General features: G+C 40.5%; 1 protein-coding gene across 1 annotated transcript in view; it reads left to right on the forward strand.

Annotated features, from left to right (window-relative positions):
- Positions 1–4,439: 4,439 nt before the first annotated feature.
- Positions 4,440–12,111, forward strand: part of Smp_160340 (putative translation initiation factor IF-2) — a gene marked incomplete at both ends in the record, with an annotated part of 11,430 nt that continues 3,758 nt past the window's right edge. Inside the window, 3 exons of the mRNA XM_018790249.1 lie at positions 4,440–4,462; positions 4,811–5,161; positions 5,307–5,633. Coding sequence (XP_018655611.1) covers positions 4,440–4,462; positions 4,811–5,161; positions 5,307–5,633 — 701 coding nt within the window. The remainder of the gene's footprint in view (positions 4,463–4,810; positions 5,162–5,306; positions 5,634–12,111) is intronic.

The raw sequence follows: 12,111 nt of genomic DNA on the forward strand, positions 1-12,111 counted from the left end.
TCCACCATTGTCTTCAGTGAGTTACGAAATCAATAGGTCCTGGGTTCGAATCCCATGAACGGGACCGTGGATGCGCACTGATGGGGAGCCTCATACTAGGACGAAATGACTTTCCAGTGTTTCCAGGTTTTCCATGGGTGGTCTAGCTTTAATTGACTCATGAATTCAATCCATAAACAAATTACTCAAATCTTCACGAACCCCCTTTCTGATATTATGTAATCATTTTTCAGAAGATCACTTTATCAGTTCAATCACAATGAATATGATTGTACTGTTTTAATAAATAGTATAATCGAAAAGAAAATTTTCTTATTAGAACCGTCTTTATTTCAACTTTAGTGTCGTATGTGTTTCTCTATAAATTGTTTTAAGCAATATTCTTTTGGTGATTTTAAACCTTTGATCAGCTGGTTGAACTCCACTGGTTACTGCTTCTCACTAGAACTCCAGGAAATACCTCATGGAGTCAGTTACTTGTGAGCATATGGTCATTATCAGAAGGGAGTTTTGTGGAGATTTTAGTAATTTTTTATATAGTTGAGATCATGAGTTCAATCAGGTCTGTTGGAAGATATCAACTTACTGAAGACTTTGATCAGCTGTAAAACCGTATGAATTCCACTTTTCATACTCCTAAGTAAGTGATTACTGTATGATATCGTTGATAAATAGAATTGATTTTATACTATTTTAACTCATTATTAACGTAGATGTCACTATTGAATGATCATATTCATATTACAGAAGTAAATGATTGATGATCGACTACTGTTTATATAGTTAAGCTTTTTATTGTTGGACCACTAGAACCAGTTTGAATCAGTCAGTCAGTCACAACGTAGAACTTCGTACCTACGTACATCAGTTCGAGTTGCCATACCACATTAACACAGAGATCCAGTTGTCGATTCAAATCACATAGTGATAGAAGTAGTAAGAGTATAAGCAGTAATCAGAAAGATTAGGTTTTGAAGATGTTATTCAAGGAGTATAATCCAATGAAATAAATTTGAAAAGAGAAAGAAGATAAGAAAATGAAGGATTCAGAAGATTAGGATTTGGCAGAACACAAAGAATGGATGCACCTTCGTCATTGAAAACGATTTTGAGCCATGTCATTCAAGGTCTCTAACCATCCATTGCTATCATCTCACGAATCTCAAACAGGTAGTCTACACTTACCAACATGGCTCAGTCCACCTGTCAGTGACTTCATGGATTTGTGCCACGTTTTGATCTGGCCACTCCTAGCTTTCTTCCGACCTACTCCTACACCATAAAACATTGCACATCGGGGCAGTCTTTGGTTGGGCATATGTAACACGTGTCCCAGCCATTTCAACTGATGAAGTTTCACTACTTCATCAATCGAGTTGCCATCCTTACCTAGTACCCGTTTCCTAACAACTGTATTAATTACCCGGTGGTCCCAGGATATACGAGCAATGCTTCGAAGACACTTATGATCGAATAATAGCAGCCTACAAATATCCTCTACTCTTACCGGCCATGTTTCACTGCCATAAAGTAGGATGGAACGAACAGCTGCTGACCAGTTTGAATATTGGAGTATTATATTTAAACCTCATGCACAAGGCCATAAAATATTGCTTAAGTTGTTTGAAGGTAGTATGATTTGAATATTACCTCATGTACATCCCTGTGGGTAGTTGTATAGTATCATGAGTCGACACAAAAGTAGTGGTGACTGAAAACTGAGTACATAAATTTCCGTTTGGCAACTGAGTTATGTGGCCTCATACACGTAAACTGACATCTAACAAGTAATCATGGACTTGGGTATTGAGTTTTGAAAGTTGAAAATAACCCGATTTCATGATGAATGGTGTAAGTAATTACATTAGAAACAATCTTAATGGTATTGAAGAAAGGTATGAAACTAATGTTAGTTATGATAACTGTTTGTTTCATCGAATTCTGTAGCAGGAATTTTGAGAGGTTTTTTCTCAATCCACACAATATAGTTTGAGTTCGGTTAACTAGAGTACTGAATGTAATGTAATTGCCGGGTAATATTTAATTCTTGAAACTTACTCATAAAGAGCCCCCAAATACCCTGGTACGGCCCCCTAATGCTAAAGCGCCCCCTAATGCCCTGGTACGGCCGAGAGTGGGGAGAGTCCGCTCTCCCGCTCCAAATGCCCTCATATGGCCACGCGTATATAGCCTCTGTCAGGGGAGTTCTACTCACTGCCTGCTTGCGGCATTACTGTTCTTTACTAAATTGAGAGGACGTAAAACGAATGTCCGGTGCCTTAATAGGGTCGGTGGACACGGAGAGTCCACCAAGGGGAGTTGGAAAACCCTCATTCCAAACCAATGATGTACATGGGCTCCAGTATTCTGAGGGAACAAATAGTGTATGAATCAATCGTTGGTCACCGGCTACCATGGGACTGCATCTCCTCACGATGCTCCACTGCCTTGTGGGTTAGAGCTTTAGGTCAAAGGCTCGGGTTGTGGCCCCCTAAGAAAACCACCTGCTTCAATCTGGGCACCTGGGCAGTATCTCAGCCTTCACACAGATCGAATGAGATGTGTGTGGCGTATATGTATCTGGTGCTTCCTTGTACCAATATTTGTGTTTAAATAAATAAATTTGTCGAAGTATAAGTTTACATTCAGAAAATTAAGGTCTCGAGTTGAACACTTAACCATTAGAAATTTGAATAACTATCTAATAGTCAATTTGAACATCATTAGATATGAACTAAATTGTTCATTAGATAGAAAATAGACATTCTCCCAATTTATTAATATTACAATGGAGTTCAACCGGATCTGTTGTGAGATATCAACTCACTGAAGACAATGGTGGATTTGTCGCTCAATTTCGTGAATCTGTTGAAGTTAGACATTAACACCGGCAAATGTCGGTCAGCTCAGTAGTATAGAGGTTAAGAGCTCTCGTGCGAGACTGATAAGTCCTGGCTTCGAATCTCGCGAGGTTAGATCATGGATGCTCACTGCTGAGGAGTCCCACAATAATACGAAACGGTCATCCAGTGCTACCAGGTTTTCCATAATGATCTAACTTCAATTAACTCATGATCTTAACGATTGGAAATATTACAAATGTTATTCAAATAAACTGTAAAGGATTACTCAGGATAGAGTTAAATGAAGAATACTGGTGAGCGGTCTATACACTACTCCTTACTTGCTTACTTACTTACTTACGCTTGTTACTCCCAATTAAGCATAGGCCGCCGACCAGCATTCTCCTAACCACTCTGTCCTGTCCCTTCCTTTCTAGTTCTATCCAGTTTTTGTTCATTCTTCTCATATCTGTCTCTATTTCTCGGCGTAAAGTTTTCTTTGATCTTCAGGATTCCTGAAGGCCAAAGTCGAGTTTCTTATACACTCCTTCCACGAGGAGGTAACAAACGTAAGTAAGTAAACAAATAATATAATAAAAGAGTAAAAACAAAAGATTGTTCAAACTTACTTTAGAATGAATTAGAACATATAAATATAAACTTAAAATATAATTAAATAGAAGGTTTAAAATATCCAAAGGATCCAAAGAAAGAAAGAAATGATTTCACTATCTAGAAATGTGATTATCTCTATTCATTCTTATTAAATGTAAATTTTCTTTGAATTAACCAATCAGATTTCAATCAAAAAATAAAAAAAGTATTATGTAATAATTATATGGTTATGTTTAGATATAGACTCAATAACATACATACATACCCCCCCACACACACATACATACATACATACTTATATACATGTACAAACATACAAACTTGACCAATTTTGGAATAAAAATGTAGTCGAATAATTTCAGATGAACATGTTTTAATCAACAACAACAACAAAAAAGTAACTCTTTTATGTAACTCATCATCATCATCAACATTATGATTGTAACACTAGTTGATATCTATCTACTTATTATTGACCTTTATTTAATAGATAAGATGAAAGGTCAATTAGGTCATTAGTTTAATTTGATTACATAATAGTAGTCAATGTGTTTGGTTAAGTAATAATTAAAATGTATCATAGAATCACGAACATTTACAATTGTTAATTAATTTCAATGGTTGAGATCATGAGTCAATTGAAGTTAGACCACTATGGAAAACCTGGAAGCACTGGATCACCGTTTCGTCTTATTGGAGGACTCCCCAGTAGTGCGCATTCACCATCTCGCCTATCAGTCTCTCGCACGAGCGCTTAACCTCTATACCACTGAGGTGGTCGGCATCTAACAGTGTTAATGTCTAACTTCAACTGATTGATGAAATTAAGCAACACATCCACCATTGTTTTCAGTGAGTTGATATCTCACAGTTTGAATAGTTGAAAATTACAAAATTACATTTATTATAAATGAATATTAATTTGAGATTAAGAAAGTTGCCAATTAATTAAACTGGTTAAGATTTGTAGTACATCAGAAAATGATTGAAGCTATTAATATCAGGTTTGAGTCTTAGAATGTACAATAAAACTGGAATGCATGTCCCAAATAGATCACAACTCTTATCGTCCATTCCATTACTGGTCACAATTTGAAAGAACTTGTGGTGATCGGTATTCGATATTATCCTTAAACGTCGTATATTGTTCGTCCTGATAACTGCTGTTACTCGATAACGCACAATGGTGTGTAAAACAGAAGGCGAATACGAAGCGCTTACTACGTTTATTATTGAACCACACACAGATATCCAAAATTACACGCACTTTAAGCAAGCATGAAAGAGTAGTGCCGAAAAGCGAACGAGTGATCGAGTCAATCAACGAGTCAACGAGTCAACGAGTCAACGAGTCAACGAGTCAACGAGTCAACGAGTCAACGAGTCAACGAGTCAACGAGTCAACGAGTCAACGAGTCAACGAGTCAACGAGTCAACGAGTCAACGAGTCAACGAGTCAACGAGTCAACGAGTCAACGAGTCAACGAGTCAACGAGTCAACGAGTCAACGAGTCAACGAGTCAACGAGTCAACGAGTCAACGAGTCAACGAGTCAACGAGTCAACGAGTCAACGAGTCAACGAGTCAACGAGTCAACGAGTCAACGAGTCAACGAGTCAACGAGTCAACGAGTCAACGAGTCAACGAGTCAACGAGTCAACGAGTCAACGAGTCAACGAGTCAACGAGTCAACGAGTCAACGAGTCAACGAGTCAACGAGTCAACGAGTCAACGAGTCAACGAGTCAACGAGTCAACGAGTCAACGAGTCAACGAGTCAACGAGTCAACGAGTCAACGAGTCAACGAGTCAACGAGTCAACGAGTCAACGAGTCAACGAGTCAACGAGTCAACGAGTCAACGAGTCAACGAGTCAACGAGTCAACGAGTCAACGAGTCAACGAGTCAACGAGTCAACGAGTCAACGAGTCAACGAGTCAACGAGTCAACGAGTCAACGAGTCAACGAGTCAACGAGTCAACGAGTCAACGAGTCAACGAGTCAACGAGTCAACGAGTCAACGAGTCAACGAGTCAACGAGTCAACGAGTCAACGAGTCAACGAGTCAACGAGTCAACGAGTCAACGAGTCAACGAGTCAACGAGTCAACGAGTCAACGAGTCAACGAGTCAACGAGTCAACGAGTCAACGAGTCAACGAGTCAACGAGTCAACGAGTCAACGAGTCAACGAGTCAACGAGTCAACGAGTCAATTAAGCGACTAGTAGTAAGCCTATCGGAATGAATATATGCATAGGCAGTAAGCAATCGTCAAGGTGACTTACCCATACAAGTGCAACAATAATAATAGTACAATAGTATAGATTGGTTGTTATTGTATGAATGACTCTGTCCTTTAAATAAGTTAGCAAAAGGGCTTAACCAAATTAAACATGAGCAACCTCAATTGTATGTGAGCTGCTATAAACGAATAAATAACCTAACCTGTGAAAAGATCATTGTGTTGTTTGTAAAAACAGCAGGTTGAATTGAGTTATAATTGTTTGGTACTTCCTTGAATATATCAGCTATAGTTATTTAATATTTCGGGGGGGGGAGGTTATCAAAAATATTGATTGAGTTCAACAGAATCATGTAATTCATACCTTTGATGAATTTTTTCTAAATGTATCGCTCTATCTAACTGAGATCACAGAAAATAATTTTCACAAAATGTGGGACGGATAAATTCTTTATTTGAAGCAATACACTTGTCTTATCTTCGTTTCCAATGTTCGAAACATTCCTGTGATACCTCGGATGTTAAGCTCTTCCTTGTTGTTCCTTAACTTCAGATATTTCGCTAGGACCATGTGAACACAGAGTTTGACCAAATTAAGCCGATCAGTAATCGTCCAGACAGTAACTCACTAACCAGGAAGCATAATAGATAGCATATGTTTGATGTTTTCTTCAATATAGTAAGTTGACAGATGTCCTAGGCCTGAGTCATACAGTTTTCACAGTGCTCACCAAAACGTCTGGCCCATTTGGAAAGAGGTATATTCTTGAGTACAACATGTCCATAAAAAATTTCCAACATTTACTGAATTTCCCGAGGGTTTTTTTTAAAATTCCACAATAGCTTTCCAGCAGAGTATTTGTACTCAGAGAACAGATGACATTAATCACCTATACAGCCAACTATTAACAGATAATGTCATTTATTTGGTTCACACTGTTTATAATAAAATGTTCTGGGAAAATAGGTATGAAATTCTAAGCGAAGGTTTCGTGGAGTTTGCCACTGCACATCCACGATCTCTCACACGAGACTTGAACCCAGGACCTTCGGTCTCATGAGTGGACGCTTAACCTCCAGATCACTGAGTCGGGATTTAATGATGGTCTAATATTGATTGGTTGACGATCCCACTAAACACTTAACAATCTTCTCGACCACAAACGGAAAATTATCGTGTGCTCAACAATGACTAGCTGAGAGAGAAAATTCTCGGAGTTCTAGTGAGAAGCTGTGACCAGTGAAGTTGGACCGTGTCGGGTGTGATCCAGTTACCTACTGAAGACAATCGAAGATGTTCGCGTAATATCATATATATATCCTGGGAGGTGTTTTTGTTTATTTGTATATTCTTCTATTGAATGACAGCAATTTACCCACACGATTTGAAATTTAAAAGTTACGGTCAGAAAATAGAAGGATAGATGACGTTGAATACAATGAAAATAAATTTCAACACCAAAGTTAGAGTGAATAAAAGAAAATAAATTTTACTATTGCTGTATTACGGTTTGGAGTGGAACATAGTTCACATACTTTGTCCTATTTAAGAATCGTCATGTGTACGTAACTGGATCTCAGTGTTGATGTTCTGAGTGGGACTCGAACAAGATACTTATCACTTCAACCTCAAACATCCTACTGATTAGCTCGAAAAAGTAACAACGAAACATGATAATTCAAATCTCCACTTCCCGTAATAAAATATATTATTTATTGGATTAAATCTAGATATTAAAGCGACCAACATCATGGTAAGCAAAGATGGATAGTGGCTACTAGTGGAATCCAGTTTGAAGCGCGTTTCGTCCTATTTGGGACTCGTCAGCTGGATGTACCTGTATCTCAGAGTTGATGTCCACTCTGAGACTCAAACCCAGTACCTTTCGCTTCAAATGCCATCGCGTTACCCACTCGGCCACCAACATCAGTTACAATGGATGAAGTTATCTACTTACAAATCACAATTTTGAAAATATTACGAATATGTCATTGATAAAAAGCTAACCCCTACCTCATGAAAATAAGTAGCCATTTTGTTAGCATTCTCCTTTTCAAACATAATTTCAGTAGTCAGTGAAGGGTTGTGAAGATTTTTGAAATTCATTGAACTTGTGAAATGATCAATGTTAGATTGCCGTTTAAATCCTGAATGCACTGGACATCCGTTTCGTCCTAGTATGGGACTCCTTAGCAGTGCACATCCACGAGCTCAATGGTGGATTTTAAACGTTAACACCATTGGATCCCAGCTCAGTAGTCTGGAGGTTAAGCGTTCGCAAGAGACCAAAGGTCCTGGATTTGAGTTCATAGTTCTGATCATGAACTAATCTTAGCTAGACTATTATTGAAAACCTGGAAGCATTGGACAGGTGTTTCATCCTAGTATGGAACTCCTAAGCACTTCGCGTCCACGACTCCACAAGCTGATGATAGTCACTTAATATCTCGAATTCATTGATGTTATAACTGTGAACCATCCGAATTCAACTCAGTGGTCCAAAGCCTATATTCACCCTGTCCCGATCGTTGCTGCTACCTTGACGTGGTGGTCGGGCTTGCCTATCGTGATGAAGCAATCGAGCTATGCTGGCTGGAACAATCGTTCCTCGAGGTCCTACCATGCCAGACAGGTCGGTTGAAGAGCGCTAAAACTAAAAGCAGCAAACCCAAGGTCCGAAGGCGAAGTCGTACTGCTGACTGTACAGAGGTGTGACAGCAGTAAGGTGTTTCCTTCAGACAACCAGCATGACAGCGATGCTGCCTTCCCACAAGGAGGGGTGGGGTTAGAAAAGGTCGACCCTAAAAATGCACACCTCGCCTTATCCCACGGATATCCGTCTCCGGCGGTAAGGTTTTTTTGAAGAACGGAGCTAACACAAAAACTACCCACAAAAAGGTCGTGTGTGACCGACCTCAAGCAGTTGTCCCTTGGGCACTACGGTCACGCTCTCAGGTCATTAAGACCACTTCTAACCCAATTTCCTTTTCAGGTACCTCTAGAAGAATCCTTCCACGGTGTGGGCAACCGGGAAGTGATAACTGCCCTCATACCTCTAACAACACTCAAGACCACTGTATTCATAATCAATCTCCTTCTTCACTTCCTACTATTCCTTCTACCTTCACTTTCAACACTAAACTTCCTCTTTCGGTTTCCTCCTCAAGTATCACCATGGCCAACGATTCTAGTGCGCGAAACGCTGTCCCAGGTCTACTAAAACCTCGCTCCAAACTACACATTGGAGCCTTCAACGTACGTACCCTATGCCAAATCGGTCAACAGGCCTCCTTAGCTAAAACTCTAGAATCTCGTACCATTGATGTATGCTGTGTCTCCGAAACACGCATACAGGATCCTAGTGTGGTCATTCACTTGACCTCACCTCGCCAAAATGGACAGCCGACGAAATACACCCTCCGTGTATCTGGCGACCCGTTGGCTAGTTCTCGTGGACTTGCAGGTGTAGGCATAGCACTAAGTACAAGGGCAGAACAGGCACTACTAGAATGGATCCCCGTTAACAGTCGCCTGTGTGCTGTCCGGCTAAATGGCTCCGTAAGAACTCGGAAGGATAGGGACATACGTCGTTTCTGCCTACGCTCCCACTGACTGCAGCCATGATGAAGTAAAAGATGACTTTTACAGAAAACTCTCTGAGCTTCTTCAGAAAGCTAAGCGCTCAGACATAGTAGTCGTAGCGGGTGACTTTAATGCCCAGGTAGGCAGCTTAAATCAAACAGAAAGACATTTAGGTGGGTGTTTTAGTATTCCGGCTCAACGAACCGATAATGGTGATCGTCTGTTGCAACTATGCTCAGACAATCGTTTATTTTTAGCAAGCACTAATTTTAAACATAAGGAGAGACATCGTCTAACATGGCGACCACCTGCACCAAACCAACGATGGACTCAAATAGACCATATTGTCATCAATCATCGTTGGAGAGGCTCAATAGAAGATTGTCGCTCGTATTGGAATACTTGTTTAGACTCTGATCACGCTTTAATACGAGCGCGCATTTGTCTGCGCCTCAATGGACGCAGGAAAATTACACTAAGAAGACCCATTAGGATTGAACTGGAGGACGAGAAAGCCAAATGCGAATTCCAGAAACAACTGAGTTCACATCTAGGCAGTTCTGTAAACGAGACTGACCCAGATGCTGCTTGGAAAGACATACTAACAGCTGTGGAAACAGCAGTAACATCTATTAGTCATTTAAACCATAGGGCTCCAAAAAACCAGTGGATTTCCTCTAAGTCTATTTCACTGATGGATTCGCGTAAACTCATCCCATCAGGCTCTGAACACGACGAAGAGCGTAAACAAATTAGATCTAGGTTAACTAAAAGTCTAAGGAACGATCGTGAGCAGTGGTGGGCAACGAAAGCAAAAGAGATGGAAAAGGCAGCGGCTGTAGGCAACACCAGGCAACTATTCAGACTAATAAAAGAAACCGGAATTAAGAAGTCAAGTGTAAGTGAGACAATCTCCGAAAAAGACGGAACCCTTATCTGCTCTCAACCTAAACGTTTAGAACGATGGATGGAACACTTTAAGGAGCAGTTTAGCTGGCCTTCAGCTACTGCACAACTACCCACTATTCCCAGAAAACCTGAATGGAACATTGAAGTAGGCCCCCCGACCCTACTTGAAGTTCAAAAGGCTATAAGTAATCTGAAACGAGGAAGAGCAGCTGGTCCAGATGGATTGGCTCCAGAGGTCTTTAAATATGGTGGTCCAATTTTAGCGATTAGGTTGACTAATATTCTGGCTAAAATCTGGGAGACGGATGTAATCCCATCCGACTGGTCACAATCACTGATTGTCCCAATATATAAGAAGGGGTCCAAATCATCCTGTGATAACCATAGAGGGATTAGTCTGACTAACATAGCATCTAAAATACTAGCCTCAATAATTATCGGGCGCCTAACTAAGACTCGTGAACTCTAAACACGAGAAAATCAGGCTGGCTTCAGACCTGGTCGTGGCTGTATCGACCACATATTCACCATTCGTCAAGTTTTAGAGCACAGACATGCTTATCGGCGTCCGACAATGATAGTTTTTCTCGACTTGAAAGCAGCATTTGACTCTGTAGACCGAGAGGTTCTGTGGCAGTGTCTGTCATTGAAAGGTGTACCTGAGAAGTACATAAACCTTGTGAAGGCTCTTTACTCGAACACTATCAGTCGAGTGAGAGCTTATGGCGAACTGTCATATGATTTTACAACCTCAAGTGGTGTCCGTCAAGGTTGTCCACTATCCCCATTTTTGTTTAACTTCATTATAGACCTGTTGCTGGAAATAACACTCTCGTCGACTGAATTTTCAGGAATTGATCTTCTACCAGGAGGTTCACTTATCGACTTAGAATACGCAGATGACATAGTCCTGCTTGGTGAAGACACTGGCAAAATGCAGAGTCTTCTGTTAGAACTGAGTAATAATGCCTGGATGTTTGGGATGCGTTTCTCCCCATCCAAATGTAAATTGTTACTCCAGGACTGGCCTGCGTCAACACCCGAACTAAGGATAGGGAGTGAAGTAGTCGAACGCGTCGACAACTTCACTTATCTTGGAAGTCTGATCAGCCCTAATGGGTTGGTGTCTGACGAAATCTCAGCACGGATTCAAAAAGCTCGTTTGGCTTTTGCCAACTTACGTCACCTATGGCGTAGACGAGATATCCGTCTATCAATTAAGGGACGAGTATACTGCGCATCAGTTCGTTCTGTTCTACTTTACGGCCGTGAAACATGGCCATTAAGAGTAGAAGATACTCGTAGGTTACTAGTATTTGACCACAGATGCCTTAGAAATATTGCTCGCATCTGCTGGGATAACCGGGTAAGTAATAGTGAGGTTAGACGCAGGGTATTAGGGAACGATGGTAAATCAGTTGATGAGGTGATGAATCTTCATCGACTGAGATGGTTGGGCCATGTGTTACGTATGCCTGAACACCGATTACCACGACGCGCTATGATGACTAGTATTGGGGACGGTTGGAAGAGAGTTAGGGGCGGCCAAACCAAAACATGGCATCAGTGCTTGAAGTCACTAACTTCTAGTCTGAGCCATGTTGGTAGATGCAGACTACCTGGTTGGGGTCCGCGTGACTATCGTAACCAATGGTTGGAGACTCTGTGTGACATGGCTCAGAATCGATCACAATGGCCTAGGTGTATACACTCTTTATCTTCCCTTAAACCTTGAGACTAAAATTGCTTCATATCTCTCTTCCTTCCTATACTATATCCTTATATACAACCTATAATTTATATACTACTACCAACACTAAATTAACTACTATGAATCACAAGCTGATGATAGTCACTTAATATCTCGAATTCATTGTGTTATAACTGTGAACCATCCGACCTCAACTCAGTGGTCCAAAG

The sequence above is a fragment of the Schistosoma mansoni genome, chromosome W (genome assembly GCF_000237925.1).
Source record: "Schistosoma mansoni strain Puerto Rico chromosome W, complete genome".
Taxonomy (NCBI): domain Eukaryota; kingdom Metazoa; phylum Platyhelminthes; class Trematoda; order Strigeidida; family Schistosomatidae; genus Schistosoma; species Schistosoma mansoni.